At 37.7% G+C, this 18,203-nt stretch overlaps 1 protein-coding gene across 5 annotated transcripts in view; it reads right to left on the bottom strand.

Annotated features, from left to right (window-relative positions):
• LIX1 (limb and CNS expressed 1) overlaps nt 1-16,893 on the bottom strand; it is a 62,191-nt gene extending 45,298 nt beyond the window's left edge. Inside the window, exons 1-2 of one of the 5 annotated variants that reach the window (XM_049108167.1) lie at nt 16,176-16,893; nt 14,260-14,405 (exon numbers count right to left, since the gene is read on the bottom strand). In XM_049108167.1, the coding sequence (XP_048964124.1) occupies nt 14,260-14,341 (82 nt within the window). In that variant the 5' untranslated portion in view covers nt 14,342-14,405; nt 16,176-16,893. Of the gene's footprint in view, nt 1-7,994; nt 8,130-13,464; nt 13,524-14,259; nt 14,920-16,175 lie in introns of those variants that run through there. The other 4 variants (XM_025438428.3, XM_025438429.3, XM_025438426.3 and 1 more) reach the window with 4 other exon arrangements.
• Between the last annotated feature and the right edge of the window lie 1,310 nt (nt 16,894-18,203).

The following is an 18,203-nucleotide window of genomic DNA, read 5'->3' as shown; positions in this document are numbered from 1 at the left end:
TCCTATGCTTTTTATGCTACTGGCAAGCTTTTTACTTCCATTACTACACTTAGAATGCCCCTTTCTCCACTGACTGTTGTCTTCCTGGATGGCCTATTCATCTTTTGAGATTCACCTTCAGGATCAGCTACTTAAAAATAAAAACAAAAACAAAATACTCACTAAACCTTGCTATGGAAACTACAGTCCTCTAAGAGGCAGCCTGGATATCACTTGGGGACTTGTTAGAAATGCAGGATCTCAGGTCCTATCCCTATTGAATCAGAATCTGTATTTTTAACAACATTCTCAGGCAATCTGATATGCAATAAAGTTTGAGAAGTCTTGTTGTAGGAAGAAGTCCTTATTCTCATTTCCTTTACTATGTACCTACTATATTTCAGGAACTATGCATTTTTCCCACTTAATCTTTACAACATCCCCTAGAAATTGGTATCATAATCCACAACTTAAAGATTAGAAATTAAAGATTCTCAAGGTATAATCACAAAGCTACAAAGTCTTAGAGCTGGAATTTTTAACCTACTGCTGTTTGAGTGTATAGTCCATGCTCTTTGTTCATTCAAAGACATTCTCTAATTATGACAGAATTCAAGTTGTTTTCATGTGCATCTACCTCTACTGGAGACAGTGCTCTTTAGGAGAAGAATTATATCATTTTCCCCAGTGTCTGGAATATGGTAGGTGCATAATAAAATTAGTGGGGTATTTGAATATTTTCAAAGTATAAGAGATAAGCTGCATTTGTGAGGCTGTTGGCAAAAGAATTACTTCACCTATGTTTTCCCAGGGGCCATTTTTTTGGACACTTGTTCTTGACAAAGTCAAATAAAGGCCAATATTTGTATTTTTTCATACAAGTGATATGACATATTTCTATCTTGGAGCTGCCCTATAGAATGAGTAGTCTCTCCCCATGTGAACGGGTATCCTGATGACCAATCTTCAGCCAACACTTTGCTCTGGTTTAAAGCAATGGTGTAAATACCCACCGATTACGTGCCCCAGAGAGGGCTATGACTGGGCCTTCTATCTAGTCCCTCCCTTCAAGTAAAGATGACGAGAGGAGAGAAAGGGGAGAAACGGGAAGAGCAAAAGGGAATGACAAAGACTGAGGGGGTCTTAGACAGCCTTCCTAGGCAGAGAGCCATGAGCAAAAGTCAAGGTCGAGACTCTGTTTGATTGTGCTTTCCACCTTAACATGAAGAAGCTATAGTTCAGAACATATCCTTTTTGGTTATGCATTAGTTCTCTCAAAGTTTAGTAAAATTCTTTTTATAAAGTTTCTATTTTGTCTTAATGGAGACTAAAGAAAAAAGGCTTTATCCACAGCCACGACAAGATAAATTTGTCATCCATAGTGAATTTGGATACAACAGGAGAGAAGTAATGCATCCTCAGGTGGAAACTGGGAGGAAAGCAAGTGGCTAACAATTTGCCTGATGTTGGATTCAGGACAAGCTGAACAGCCCTCCTAGTTGAGGGTTTAACACCCACAGGTTATCTAGTGTTATCTTTATCAAGGTAACTAATGTTAAATTGGTAAAATTACTACAAAGAAATAAAATATCAAGTGGCTGAGAATAGGGATGTGGGAGGACATAGAAGGAGAGCGAATTGTTGGGAAGATCCTAAGAATAACAACATGAAATCTGGTTCGTCCTTGTGACTTTTATCAGTTTATAATATCTGAGAGTAAAGAAAGCAATTTAACCTCTGAATTTACTTTACACATCAAATTTCTTAACCCATTGTAATGCCCCAAATTGCTTTCTCAGACAGAAGAGATTAATCCTGATACGGACTAAATATTTGTGCCTCCTACCTCTCCGCTCCACCACACCACACCACCCCTCCATTCATATGTTGAAGCCCTAATCTCTAGGATGATGGTATTAGAAAGTGGAGACTTTGGGAGGTAATTAGATGAGATCATGAAGCTGGGGCCCCCATGATGGGATTAGTGCCCTTATAAAAAAACAGACACACAGGGGCCATGTGAATATACAGCAAGAAGGCAGCCATCTGCAAGCCAGGAAGAGGTCTATTAGGAACCAGATATGCTGACAACTTGATCTTGGACTTCCCCCATCTTCAGAACTGTGAGAAAATAAATTCCTGTTGCGTAAGCCACCCAGTCTATGGTATTTTGTTGCAGTAGCTTGAGCTAACACAAACCTCTTTAGCAGTTTTGAATATTTTGTATATCAACAAGACAATTTACAAAATAGTTTACAGGCATTAGTGTAGTTACTTTCCTGGTGACTATTTGAAATTTGAATGTGGCAGAGTTCTGAGAATGGTAATTCGATCCATAAGAAAACCTCTCGTCAATGAGATTTTCATTTTTCCCTACCTCAAGCTTTATTTTTGATTATAAAAAGATGAGTATTAAGGCTTTCACAGAGGCAATGGACCAGTGAAGACATCCAACAATGTGGAATACCTTGACCATCCAACCTTTGATTCTCTCTACAGAAATCCTCAATCAACTTCAGCAAAGCAGTGTCTTTACTTGTCCCTGAACATAGAATGCTTATTTATTTATTTATTTTTTTACCTCTGTCTTGGCTCAAGTTCTCTCAGGAGTATTGTTTCTGCCCCTCCCCTCTATCCATCGAACTTACTACCATACTTTAGAGGAAATACCACCTACTCCATCATGCCTTACTCACTGGTTCCAGCCCACATGAATCTCCTTTGCTGAGCTCTCATTCCATTAGTGGTCATGTGTCTTAGCACTTAATCTCCTCTAAACCATGCTAATGAAATGGATGTGGTGTTCCAGGCTAAATTGATCAAGTCAGACTTGGCTGGACTTCTTTCTAGCCAGAGGAATGAAATGCCTTATGATAACAATTCATCTTACAGCATACAGTTTTCTGTTATTTAACTCACAGCAGACTGTGAGAATCTGGAGGGCAGGGACTCTGGTTCTTTTTTCTCTCTAGTTTCCTTGGTACCCAGCACAGGGCTATCTACCTAGAAACAATCATTGAATTCACTTGGAATATAAGAAAACTCTACATTTCTGAACCATTGGGGTGCAACTGAATAAATGTATAGAAGGTAAGTGAAGTCACTATGATTCCTGGAGAGGTTGAGACTTCCTTCTTGAATAGGAGGTTTCACATATACCCCACTGTGGAATTCAAACAGCATGGAAGTGGTGGTAACAGCCATGCTGGGGATGGTGGAGTAGGTGCAGAAAGATCAAGCCTGGTTAGAGTAGACATATGATTGTCACTTCTAGCTAGGTCTTTACCATCATAAAAACTAGGATTTAGGAAAATCCTGAATGGAGATGGTAAGTAATTTTGTCTTGGAGTGCCAACCCTAATCAATTTATTTGACTGCCTGGAATAGGATGTTGAAAAGGATTTGAAAGTAGTTTCTGTGATTAGTGGAACAGAACACCATAATTAACTAACATTGTGGCACTGGCATGGTTTATCAGATGACCCTGACCTTGATGATATGGAGTAAAAAAAGAAGTTCAAAACAGGCTTCTTCCCATACAAATCTACAATTTGATTGCAGAAATAATATAATTAGTAAATAAAATATTAGAGTGCTACATTGTAGAACAGAGATGATCTTTTTTAAAGACTTTATTTATTTATTCATCAGAGACACACAGAGAGAGGCATAGGGAGAAGCAGGCTCCCAGTGGGAAGCCTAATGTGGGACTCGATCCCAGGACCCGGGATCACGCTCTGAGTCAAAGGCAGACGATGCTCAACCACTGAGCCACCCAGGTGTCCCAAACAGAGATGATTTTTAAAGCAATATTTAAAACCTAAAAACTTATGGGACAATAATTAAATCAATACAGGAGGAAAAGTAGATGAATGTAGGCTGAAAAGGTCAGGAAAAATCTACCCTGGAGGAAGGCCTAAGCTGATCCACTTCAGAAGATTAAGTTCTAGACCGTCATGAGAGAGAAGTTGTGTTCTCTTGACAAAATGAATAAGAAAAATAATAATGCCTCAGCCAAGGAATTAAGTGAAGGCAGCATAGGAGAGAAGTATGATTTGACAGGAGACAGAGTAAGGAGACTTAGCTTCTTTTAATAACTGGAAATCAACCCCACTGTCCTAGTGCCCTAGCTGTACCTGCGTGGGTAAGAATGGCAGGAACACAGAGTCCCTTGCCCTTTGCCTTTGCCTAAGGTGCTGTGCTGCTTATGGTGCTCCATCCAAGAGGCAGGGCCCAGACACTTGGAGAGAATGTATGGCTGCTCTTATAGAGCTGGGTGACCCCAAGGAGAAAGTTTCTGGGAGGGGTTTGGGCATAAAAATTTATGAGAAATGGATAGGGGATGTGACAAGCAAGGGGGCTCATTTCGCTGCCTAGAAGGAGTATAAAGCCCCTTCAGACAAGATCCTCAATAACTGGATACTCAGAGGGCTTTTATCCAACAAATTCAGAGCTTTTCATTTTCATGGATTGGATATGATAAAGATGCCAATAGGGACAGATGATTTATGTTTTCATAAAGGCATTCTCGGATATACAGAATGTAAATGCCCATGGATTATAAAGTATGTTATAGAAGAGTCCTCAATACAGTCACTGGTTCAAACACAGTACCATGTATACTGTGTCTTGTCTCTTTACCTTTTATCAACCAGTAGACAATTTACTTAGTAGTTAAAAGTATGAAAACTGGAGCCATAATTCCTGGGTTGGAATCCTGTCTGTACCACTGTAAGATATCTACCTAACTGCTCCAGTTCTATCTGTAAAATGCAGGATTTAACCACACAGAGTTTCTGTAAAGCTTAAATGGAAAATGCTCAGAATAAAGCTTCACACATAGTAAGCCATGAGAGTGTTAGCTATTATTTGTGGTTAAAGAAAGTGAAGGAAGAATGGACAAGGCATGATTATATGCTTGCATATTGCATCTTTGAAACTGTCTGTTCCTGGATTAGAAACCATATCATTAAACATTCTAAAAAAGTCTGCACATCTGAAAATTCCCTAATTGTACACATTGTGCTATTTATTTCCAAAATATGTAAAGAGTTCAGAGACGAAAAAAGAGAAGGCTCTTTTTGATATTATTCACTAGTAAAGTCAAAGCTTCATAATAGCCAGAAAACAAAGGGATGAAATGCTACATCTGATAATCTGGAAATAGGGATGTTTGTCCAAATTATTCACTTTCTAATGGATGCTAAAGACAATAGAACTGCTCTTAGCAGAAAGGAGAGGAGCTAACTTTTATTTAAAATTAATGTTTAATGACTGCTTATGCTTCAGGAAAATAGAGACATTATAGTTCATTGCCTAGTTCAATTACCTAATATGAAATAAGTCCTGAATGGGGGACAGTCATTTGTCAGCAAAAGGGCTCTTAAAAGTATGTTATAAATCTATCAGAAAAAAAAGAACCACTTTCTTTTTGCCTTACGAGACAAATTCTAGCCGGGTAAAATACCCTTTGCCAAAACAGTTAAAGACAAATTGGAAAGGCTTCCATTTACGGATAAATCATTAAGAGGCTTTCAAGATGATTAACTTATTTTCAAATTGATTCTCCTCCTCCAAACAGATGGATTTATGTTATGCAATATTTTAATATAATCTTTAATTAAATTAGCCTTAGCAGGTGATATTTTAAAATAAAGTTAATTAGTATTTTCGATTCTAACAATTCGATCATGTACAACTTTCTCTTGCCAAATGTGATTTCCTAGATTTTTTTTTTTTTTGAGGAAAAATAGAAAAAGGACCCCCAAGTAACTTAAGGGGCAAGCTCAAGGTGTGATGCCAATTTATGACTCATGCCAAATGGGTTGTAAAATGGAGTAAGTACCTTTGGGTCTTGTGGCTGGCTTGGTAAAATCTAGGACACTGATAACAGACCTAGTTGTCTAATCATTTATAACCATCTTCAGGCCCTATTAGGTTTTGATCCAGCAAACAGAATCTTGCTGTGCTGACACAGCTTGTGTTTCAGATTGGGTACAACTTGTAGGAATCTTGGGCCCCTTTTTCTTATGTGTAGACACTTTCAAAGATAGCTACAGCTATACTGCAGGCTTGAGACAGTTTGGAGTCTTACTTTGTTCCCAGGGGAGGAACATTCTTTTAGTAATGCTCCAGAGTCAGCACCTAGCTCCTTCAGCAGCTGGGAAACTGGTTGTGTTTCTCCTTTTGTTTGCTTTTTCTTTTCTTCTTCTCTGTTCCATGCTCTTCCCTGAATATGTTTCTTGAGTGAATTATGATCCTTTGGGTTGTTTTACAAAGTTAACCTCTTGAGAGATTGTTCAAAATGTGCAAAAAGTATCTCATTCTTCTTGGTTTAATTTTCACCTTCAAAATTTAAAATTGCTAAACTGTAAATCATTTGGGAAGAAATTTAAATGACATTTATTTTTTATATCTTTGGAAGTACTGGGTAATTTTTTTAAAGAAGGCAAAGGGGAGAGAATATGAAGGAGCAAGAAGGAATTACAAATTAAAATAGATAATTAAGAATACCAGAATACCACCTCACACCAGTGAGAATGGGGAAAATTAACAAGGCAGGAAACAACAAATGTTGGAGAGGATGCGGAGAAAAGGGAACCCTCTTACACTGTTGGTGGGAATGTGAACTGGTGCAGCCACTCTGGAAAACTGTGTGGAGGTTCCTCAAACAGTTAAAAATATACCTGCCCTACGACCCAGCAATTGCACTGTTGGGGATTTACCCCAAAGATACAAATGCAATGAAACGCCGGGACACCTGCACCCCGATGTTTCTAGCAGCAATGGCCACTATAGCCAAACTGTGGAAGGAGCCTCGGTGTCCAACGAAAGATGAATGGATAAAGAAGATGTGGTTTATGTATACAATGGAATATTACTCAGCTATTAGAAATGACAAATACCCACCATTTGCTTCAACGTGGATGGAACTGGAGGGTATTATGCTGAGTGAAGTAAGTCAGTCGGAGAAGGACAAACATTATATGTTCTCATTCATTTGGGGAATATAAATAATAGTGAAAGGGAAAATAAGGGAAGGGAGAAGAAATGTGTGGGAAATATCAGAAAGGGAGACAGAACGTAAAGACTGCTAACTCTGGGAAACGAACTAGGGGTGGTAGAAGGGGAGGAGGGCAGGGGGTGGGAGTGAATGGGTGACGGGCACTGGGTGTTATTCTGTATGTTAGTAAATTGAACACCAATAAAAAAATAAATAAAAAAAAAAAAAAAAAGGAAAAAAAAAAAAAAAAAAAAAAAGAATACCAGAATTAAACAGCATCAGCATCAGCATCCTGCCTGAGTTCCCATGTGTGTTTTATGCATGCACCATGGTCAGATGATGTCATCCAATCACAAAAGCTACATAAAATAAAAACCTGATGTACTCTATTTAACCAACTAGGATGTATATCTCTTTCCTATGTTCCATCAGGCACTGACATTACATTGTATTCAGGAGACTTTGTAGGACTGTTGATTTGAGATAACCAATCAAAGATTAAAAAAAAAAAAAAAGGCAAACACTGGTTGCTTTGCTGACCAATTCTGTTTAGTTAAAATGGCCAATCTGTGCAAATGTGGCTTTAGGCATACAGTGTACTCTCCTTAGGAATAGTCATTATAAGAAAGCAACTCTGCAATAGCTATCTAACTAGGGTTTATGCACAAGTTCAAGGCATAGAGTTTCACCCCAAAAAGCATGTTGTGGGGCAGCCCGGGTGGCTCAGCGGTTTAGCGCCGCCTTCCGTCCAGGGCATGATCCTGGAGACCCAGGATTGAGTCCCACATTGGGCTCCCTGTAGGGAGCCTGCTTCTGCCTCTGCCTGGGTCTCTGCCTCTCTCTCTCTGTGTCTCTCATGAATAAATAAATAAAAACTTAAAAAAAAAAAAAAGGCATGTTGTATGACCTTTGGTGACCAAAGTTGAGGTTAAACCCTAAGGATGAATATAAGGATTGGCAATCTGAATTACTGTGCCAATTATGGCGTATGGAATGATTTGGGGTGCTCTACCTTGACCAACCCAAGACAGTGCTCTGGAGAAGTTATCTGAGGTGGCTGTGTTTATTTCCAGAACCTCTTCTTCCTTCATCCTCCTCCTTCCTCTCCATCCTCCATTCTGACATCTGGCTGTCAGTTTAATCCTGCATGCAGTTAAGCTGTGGCAGTGGATGATGTTTTATAAAGTACAGTTTATTTTATAGTAAAGGAGAATACTCTACAATAGGAAAAATCTTCCTCCCTTTCCATGCGGGAGAAAACCAACCAATTAGCAACCAAAAAATGTCTTTTGTGCACCTGCTAGGTGACTGACCCTGTGGGAGGGCACATCGGAGGGCAAGATATGGCTTTGCCTTCCTGAGACTTGCAACTTAGATGTGGACAAAAACGTGCCAGCAAAGCTATAACTCATAATGCACAAGAGAAATGTAAACTACATAGCACAGGCCATGAGTGCCAAAGGAGTGGTGACTAAATGATGGGTTCCCACTGCTGCCTAATGGGATGAGATCAAAATAGGGATCAACTGATTATCATCGCGGCAAGAGGAAAAAAAAAAGGTGAAACCATAATTCAAATTCCATTCCATGGACAATAGAGAAAGAATACAGAGAACAACAGAGAGTATAATAATTTACTATTTGCTCAATATTAAACTTCCAATAAGATTTTTTTTCCCATTTTCTTTAAAATAAGATTGCTTTAACTACCTTGACAGACTAAACTTACATGAGCATTTGAACATGGAGGAAAAGAAATAAGAGCCTTTGGGGTTAAAACTTCAATATGAAATGTATTAAATACAGAAGATTCTTTTATGAAAGGCTTCTAAAGTTGTCTTACATTTCTTAAATCAATCTGTAGCACATAATCAGTAAAACCGTATCATTTAAACAGAAAAATCATGACTTCGAAACTCACCCTTGTGCAGCTGTATCCTATTATGGCTGTAACTTAACACATGAGTTTCAGAAGTTGTTAAAGTTGAGATCAGGCTAACAAATCTTAACTGTTAAAAAAAAGTCTATGGTGAGATGAGACAGTAGACCATGAAGAAGGACTAGATTTGATCACAGGTTGAATGTTGATCATAGCTTATTTTGATTTGTTAAAGATTACTTACATATTAAAAAATAAATGTATTAGGACAAATGGTCATTAAGTGATCAAGAGGCCACTTTTTTTTTTTTTTTTCTACTTTGAAAAATTTTCCTCTGGGGCTGAGACTTTCAGTATTTAAATCTACTATATATATAAACTGAAAAAAAGGATTAGAGAACAGGGCTTCTACCACTAACAGCTGAACTGAAATCTGCATTTGTCTCTTAGTATAATTAAAACTAGCTGGGATGCCTGGGTGGCTTAGCAGTTGACTGACGGTCTACCATTGGCTCAGGGTGTGACCTTGGGATCCCAGGATGGAGTCCCACATCAGGCCCCCTGCATGGAGCCTACTTCTCCCTCTGCCTATGTCTCTGCCTCTCTCTCTGTGTGTCTCTTATGAATCAATAAATAAAATCTTAAAAAAAAAAAAACTAGTTGTATCCTGTAATTCAGGAAAACTAGTGCTTGAATAACCCTTCAGTAGAATGGATGTTCACAGTTTAGATGCTAAAATTATCAGAGTTCAAATTATTGTAATTAAGATGCTGTTGTAAATCCACAATAAGCTAGTGAGCAGTGGAGGGTTGTTTTTTTCTTTTTCTTTTTCTTAACTATATTCTTTTAGGCACACTTTATATAGTGGAATGTAGTATGTGTAGATTTTACTCTGCAAGTACCTTCATCCCTTACCTCCTACTCCATTCCTTTCTGTGAAGTGCAAAAACCATAAATGTATCATCAAATTTATAGATTTCAGATAACTACACTAAAAAGCATGCAATGGAGAAAATACTTTACTCCTGAGGATTTTTGCTCTTTTGGGTTGCATACGGCCAGATTCATGATTACTAAGATGTTTTTAATAGCTTTATAGTCTGGTCCAATTTTTCCAAAGGGTAAAAGTGTACTTTTTGAAGTATTCACCTATCTGATATAAATAAAACCTTTCATGCAGAAAAATATTTCCCAAATGGAAGGTAATGCACCTCAAATATGTGAGAAATTTGCTTCTAATTGTGCAATGTTCAGTAAAGGTTTCTTCTCACTTTTTCATTATGAAACTTGGAATAACATATTAATGAAACTTAATGCCATTTTATCAGTCAGTGCTGGAAACCACAGATTCTCAAGGCTTCAGTGATGACTAAGATCGTTTTTTATCAATATGTTTTAAGAAAGTTTGCCTTGTACTTTGACTTTCAGTTAATCAAAGTGATTTCTCACTACAAGCATGTTTACATTTGCAAATTTTGCATCCTGTGTGAATGGGCAAGAGGACAAGAGGATTTTTTTTCTATTGAAAAAGCTGCAACTCTCCCTAACTTAGTATCAGGAAGTGTACCTCCAATGGATGTCAATATAATATTTTTCCCAATGCAACGTAAGGCCATAAACTTACAGAACTAATCTAGCATCATCATTAACTATAATGGCTACCTGATGCCTGCACTTCTGCATGATTTCACCTGCCTTTACAGCCTTGTCTCCACCTCCCCAATGCACTGTTCTTGTATTGCCTGATATGTCTTTGGACAAGCTCTTCTTTCTCCACAAAAACACTCTTCCCCTCCGACCCTGCTGTCACATTCCTGCTCAGATGTGCATTTTATTTTATTTTTTTAACTTTTTGTTTTACAGATGTGCATATTTAATGGGCTCCCTCCATACTCCCAGAGGAGTTCATTTCAATCCCCTCTCCACCCACTCCATTTTCCCATGACAGTATAAATGCCATGGTAATGTAAGACTTCTGAGAGGTAATGTTTTGTAGTGGCTAAAGGTGAGGAATTGGAATAGGCCTTTGAATTCTGGCTCTATCACTCATTAACCATGTGACCTTGGGGAAGCAACTTTAACTTCCAGGAGCTTCAGTTTCCTCACCTACAAATAACAATAGTACCTACATTACTGGTTTGCTGCGAAAAAATGTCCTTGCAGAGTGTCTGTCATCACATGATGAGGACTTGATATCTTAGCATTACCGTGAATGGATAAAGGGCAAGCCCAAAGATGGCAGATAAACATTTTATGCTCTTGTCATGTGAAGAGTTAACTTAGAGTAGAATCTGAAAGTGCAGCCATCTTGAAATCATGTGGATTTCCTTTGAGAAAGCACATGAGGAACTGTCAAGTGGTGGCAAACAAATAGTAAGCTCACCCACACACTTTCAAAAGAATTGACAAGGGCTGTTTTTAGGATAGCTCATCTTTGATTGTGACACTTGGCAAGCAAAAAGAAATTGGATGCTGAACAAGCCAGAAATGAAAGGCAACATGGAGAGATGCCTTAATTTCCCTGCAAAGAAATTCTGTCTGTTGGTTTGGAGACTCTAAGCATTACTTGTTATAACTTTGAGACATTTAGATAGTGGAGAACAGTCCAGGGTCAGCTTAGATGAGCAAATTCCAAATGGAGAGCCCACCTTATTTCCATTACTTTTCATTTGAAATGTGAAATAGTTCTGGAAAAAAAGCAAAAAATTGTTATGGAATTCATTTCTGTCCAGGAAAGAAAATAAAAAAAAGCACAGCTCTTGCCAGATGAACACCTTGTCTAAAACAAATAAGAGACTTAATGCATTGCAACAAGCCACTTGGAGGGCCTCCTTGGCTGAGAAAAGCATCCAAATGATATTTCCTTAAATGAATATAACTATCCCCATGTGTATCAGTCTCAGACCAGAAAACTCTCTGGGTGCTTTTCCTGACCAACTTGAAGAGAAAATTCAATTTACAATTGCTTGTTTTTAAATAAATCAAAAGCCATTGAGGGCAAAAAAATTAATCCAATGATCCTTTACATCCCTTGTATTATATGTTTCCAAAGAATGAAAAGAGAAAAACACCGCCCTTGCATTTGTAGAAGAGAAAATAAAGAAAAACATTTTGAGAGAGAGAGAGAGAGAGAGAAAGAGAGAGAGAGAGAGAGAGACTGTGTATATGTTAATGCTCCTTTGTTCAACTGTGCTGGGTTTTAAAAATTCTTGGATTGGCTTTTCATCTTGTAGGAAAGCAAGGTAGCAATTTTTCTTAAGGATCTGGCAGTGATGTACTCAAGCGCTCAGCTCTTTCCTTCTGGCAGGAAGAGACTGGACTGGGGTGGGGGGAAAGAGGCCGAGAGCGACGAGGAAGAGAGGAGGCTGCTCAAAACCTGCCTTTCAGGACTGATGGCAGCTTTTTACAAGCTGTGTAAAAGATGAGTGTGGTGGCAGCAGCTTATGGGTGTGCCAAAGAAAATGAGTCCATGTGCTAACCTCTGGCACGTGCACGATAGGTTGCCAAGGCATGGCATAAGCCCCAGGCAGACTTTTGATGTCCTGCCCCAGAAAGGGAGTAAGCCTGTTCCCATTTACTCCATGAGGATGCTGAGTGGTTAGGTGTTTCAGTGTTATAAAAACTGCTGGTACAGAAATTTGCCATTTGGCTTACTTTCATTTAGTCATTTCTCAGATTAGAAACACCTGAAGGGAGAGGATCAGCCGTTTAATACCCACACCTATTAAGCCAGGCAAGCAGTTGTAGAGTACAGCCCATTCCAGGGCAATGCTATCCGATCAAATTTAGGTTCTATGTGAATGAATGAAATATATAAAGTAAGACATTTCTTTATCTTTCCATATAAAAGAGTTTCTGCAAAGGTCTGGATGACAGAACATAATGTGTGCTTTATTTCAACTCCTCTTCTATTTTATTCTCTCTGCTAAATTGTAAATAATTACTGGGATTTAGTTCAGCTCAAAAAGAAGACCTCATAGTTTCAGATTAGATTTCTTAAATTCACAAGAAACTCAGGGAAAAATTGTTCCTCTATTTCTTTTTACTGCTTCCACTCTCCAAACCAGCAGCATAAGACCCCTGGTTCTATACAATTTATCCAAAGCTTTGAGCAGGTCAAGAGCCCTTTTACCCTTCACTGGTGAATTCAGTGCTATTGTAGGAGAAAGACATTCTTTCCTTCCCTTTTCACTTAAAGAAACACTCTAAACCTGAATAGACTCCAGGCTGGATTGGGGGAGGAGTGATTTTTATGAGTCTAGCATAGCTATTGACATATGCTTGAAGACAATATTTAAAAAGACAGAAAGAAGGAAGGAAGATAAGAAGGAAATAAAGTGCTTTAACTAAGCCATTAAAGGGCATATATGTAACAGTTTAATTTCTAAGAAGAATATTTTGTAGAATAAAATGGCCTAACATTTCTTTTTCTTCATCACACATATGAGAAATATAAACTAAAAGGACATCTGGAAACTAACATTATTCAGCAATCAGAGAGCAAAAATCCAAAGCATTGATGTTTTGATGGAGACAAACATAACAAGATTCACAAAGAAAGCTGTAACTTATTGAAGAAAAAAAAATTCCATATGCATTTTACCTTTTGGGCAGTTCCATGGCAAAATTCTATTTCAGAAGCTCTTTGTAATATGAAACTCACTGTAGATAAGATACAACACGAAGATAGTCTGTTTTGCAGCAGCAGGAAATCAAATTGGTTCCAGAAAGTAAGTTACATGACAAATGGTTTAATAGTATTGCTAGAATTGGAGAGCTTGATCGAATTATTTTTCATAAACATTGAAAAAAAGATTTTGAAATAACTTTGCCATAGCTGTTTCAATTTTTTTTTTTGGGGGGGGTGTTGCAAAGGTGGGAAGACTCTAATTTTATTGGCCTTTTAACTAAAATGTTAGAATTTGTTACCAAAATTTAAGAGTTCACTGGTGATTTATTGTTTGTTTGCCACAAAAATTTTCAAACAAACACAATATTTGATTCAACACAGTTAATATATGTTACTGAGGATTAAACAGGTTAACAAATACAGAATATTTATTATCATAGATAAGTTATTTTTAGTTTTAATCTCAGTAGCAATCAGCCTTGCTTTATTTAAAAAGGCATCTGGAAGAGTTCATTAAGTCTTAGGAGACTCTTGTATTTTAGAAAAGACTTCTAAACGGTTAGCAAGATGTATCGCTGACAAAATAACCCAGCGACTAATACTCGTAGGTGAAATGAAATCATTTTCCTGACTGAAGTCAGGAACAAGTTAAATATCACTTAGACCACAGCACACGACTACAGAGATTTAGGAGAAATCATACTTAAATAGGATGTGACTAGACATTTAGGACTATTTTCAGAAAACTTTTTCCCCTTCAGTACTTACAGTCTTTGAAGACTAAAGCCGGGTCTCTGTGAGGCAAGACTTGGGCAATGATGTGTCTCAGGGATTCCAAGGTTCTGTCCATCTTGGGTCTGCCTGTGTGAGCCTGCTGCACAGTGTCCTCATGCCTGAATTCTTGCAGTCCTGGACTGAATTTGTACAGCTCATTGATGCACAGGATTACCAAAGAATCCCTTTTAACATCTGCCAATCAGACATTTCCCAGAATCTAAAGACCCCTCAGGGGGCCCTCCTCCCAGGCTCACTTATCTTTGTTGTATGCTGAGCTAATTAGCTCTAAAGGCTGGCTGACAGGCGGGTTCCCATTGCTTCCTTCTGTTAAACACACCCACCTACAGGCTAGCTGGGGAAGCTCGCTAATCATGGGACCAGCTTTCCTCTCCAACCAGATTTTGCCTGAATGGCATACAGCTTTCTGACCTGGGAATTTCTTTTGGTTCTCCAACGTCAAATGTGCTGTCCCCAGGTATAAAATCAAGAATGTTCTTTGTCTCAAGGAAGTTATCTTAGTAACAAAGGAATTTCCAGCTCAGGATTTCCAGTTAAGAATTAATACAATCTAAGTTCTTCTTTGGTAAAGAAGTGCTGCTATAAAGATTTTGAATATAGCCAGGCACCAAATTATGCTTTCTATTTGAATTCAGGAGCATCTCTTTGGAAACCACGATTAATTTTTTTCCCCCTCACCCAAGCTATAATAATTTCTGATGGGTAGTGGCAAGTAAAACCTTGTGCACTGTCTTTTGGCTTGCCTGGGAATGTTTGTTTTCCTATTTATCTTCGAGGCAATCATTCCCAAGATTGAGTTTAATGAAATCTGGTATCACTCCTTTTTGTTTCATGGTAATTCTTTCAATTAAAATTTTCAGGAGAAGCAAAAGTATATTTTTCAAAAGAATATGTTCTTTTGAAAATACCTGAAATATCTTAATAGATTTTAATAGATTTCTCTATTTCCCATACCACTCACAACATGGTTAAATAGTTTTTCCACCGGAGACATAAATATAAGTCATGGGATTCCATTGTAGTAATTAGGATTTATACCAGATATAGAAGAACTGATTTTAATGGCTGTAACCTATGTTAGTTATTGAAGACTTGTTGAGGACTACTCTACTTTTGCTTCAAGTACTTTTCCAGAGTTGGCTCAAGAGAGTGCTCTCCAATGTTCCTTCCAATTTTCAGATTCCATAATGGTGTTATATTATATGATTGACTGAAAACAGTCCTTTAAAGACAATATAAAATGTTTTGCATGTGATAGGCTTCCTCAGCTAGTTGGTAGAAGGGTGGACTTAATAAAAGGAAACAAAAGAAATGGCCTTATGATAATTCTTATCATAATGACTATTACTTACTAAACGTCCACAGGGAGTATATGTCACACACAACAGAGACATGGGGCTGCCCCATTGTGCAATGATATTATAATAAAAAAGACCTTGAAAGAAGTAGCACTTCAGGATAAGACATTTATTTAGGGTCCCACAGTGTCCTTTACAGGGTCTGTGCCAAATAGGAAGTCATCAGTATCTTTGCCTTTCATGAGTTTATAATTTAAAAGAGAAACTATATGGTTTGTAGACAAAAAGCCTATTATTATAAAGTGATTGGACACAAAGTATAAATGAATGCAAGTATTTCCAGCATGATACTGAACTAGAAACCAGGATATTTAAGGTTTCCATTAGAGAAACAAGAATTCTCAAAGGAATGAGATTGATAATATAAAAACTGGTTGATGCTTGAGTTTCAATCAATAAATGGACTTCTTATGGGCTGCAACTTAATTCTAGAAGTACATAAAAATATTTTGGTTGGGTTGTGTCGTGGAAAAAATTTTATATTAGTAAGAATTTTATATTAGTAAGATTTAAGATTTGATTTTTTGTTACCTGTATTACATTGAAGAAGTCATTCGTCTCTGGGCTCAGAGTCCTCATTTAGAAAATTAGAGGGCTGAACTGGATGCCTTCTTTCAAATCTAATATCTGTGATTCCGTAGCTATATTACAAATGACCACAAATATTATTACACATTTTCTAGTCTTCTGAAAAGTTATATACTTACTTACTAACAGTTGGACTGGTCTTCAAACCACAGTAAATTCCCACAGTAAATTCAAAGATAGGGTGAACTTGAAGATATTTATCACTAATGCCAAATAAGAATTTGTTAAGAAAATTAATCTTCCACTCCCATATGATTTTTCTAAAGAAAGCAAACTGTAATTAAGAGTCTGCTTAGATAACCCCGAAACAGCTTTGCAAAAATAATTCTGTAAAAATATCATGATCTTTAACTGAGTTATATTTTAAGAAACGAAAAAAGAATTCTAGAAAGGTGGACCGTACAACATTCCATTTGGATAGTATAGTTTCTTCTTTCTAATCAGGTCCAAAGCTTCAGCGGTTTTCCAAATCCTCTGCTAACGGTTTCTTCCTTGTCCACCCATAAAGACTTCTCACCCTACAGTTTTGTTGTAACACAGTCTAAAAAACCAACTCAGTGGTTTCTTACCATTCTCTACTTTTGATGTAGAAATTACCGGAGGGAGATGGAAAAGCCTGAGAAATCCTTACGTAATACTATCTATTTTGTACAGATTCTACAGTTCACATGCTAGATTTCACTGTCAACCTCAACAATCTGTAGACATATGCCAAAAGCAAAATTCAAGTATTAAAACAAGGGTAGCTAACCACAGCGAAAACCAAAATGATATCTTTACAAAACTTGTTAGAATACTACACAGAAGTGTGAGAAATGGCATCCAAACGACATATTTAGTAATCAAAACTTATTACCCAATGGTAAAAGAGGAAGGGTCAGGGCAACAGCATACTTACCAAGCTCCCAGGGAGTACAGAACTCTGAAAAGGTAAAAAATCAAAGTAGTATATTTGCTCCAGTACATGTATAATGCTACAAAAGTCTACAGAAATAATAACTTTGCTGGTAAGGAAAAGAAAATTCATTCCTATCATTCCAGTAATATTTTTGTTAAGTTGCTTATTACAGGTAGAAAAAGGATAAGGAAGTGGGGATCACCAGTTGAAATAACATCCAGAATGTTAAAATACATAATATATGCATCAAAGAATCATCTTTGGTTGAAAACAGAAAAGAGCTTCCATTCTTCTCCTTGCCTCCCCACTTCAGGATCTGCTCTGTCCTAGAGAAGGAGGCTGGAATAGGTGAACCGTGAGAATGGGCATGTAGGTGAGTGAACAATTCCAGGCATGCAGGCATGCAGACTCCTTATAGAAGAGGCCTGCTGTAACTGAACCTGAGCCAAGTCATAGCTACTCATCCCAGGAATCAAGTGATAGAGAGAACGAGAAGACACTAATCGAAATTTTTGAAGATTATCTTTCCTGAAATAATTTCTTCACTTACTTGCTAATGTTTTGAAACTTGAAAATTTACAACTTAAGACAAGTAAATAAAATGACAAAGAATTGAAGTGATACAGTTAAATAAAATGAGAGAGTGTGTTCTTTACAAAAGCAATAGGAAAGATTGAGAGTGGCTCCTTCCAAATTCCAACGGGAGATAAGTGAAGGGAGCTAGAAGGGCCTAAGAGCTGGATTGGCAGAAGAGGGTCAGGGCTGTGAGCAAGACTGTTTCTAGGGCTGTGTTGGAGGGTGAAGAAGGGCAAGGCCAGGAAAAAACTGACTTTGCAGAGGTAATGACTAATGACTGTTTAGTGTCAGCTAAACGAAGCTGAAGAGACCGGTAGGAAGAATGAATGGCTGGTTAGCATCAACTTTTAACTCTCAACTGGGAAAGGACCAATGAGATGTTTGAATCAAGGTATTTATGGTCATTTGGAAAGGCAACTTGAGACAAAATAAATGCAGAAGAACCAGGTAACATAAGGTAACTTTACCTCAGACAATTTTACTCTGATATTTCACAT

This window comes from Canis lupus, chromosome 3 (genome assembly GCF_003254725.2).
Source record: "Canis lupus dingo isolate Sandy chromosome 3, ASM325472v2, whole genome shotgun sequence".
In the NCBI taxonomy this organism is placed as follows: domain Eukaryota; kingdom Metazoa; phylum Chordata; class Mammalia; order Carnivora; family Canidae; genus Canis; species Canis lupus.
The sequence above is the reverse complement of the archived record's forward strand: the minus strand, read 5'-3'. Positions and strand labels throughout refer to the sequence as shown.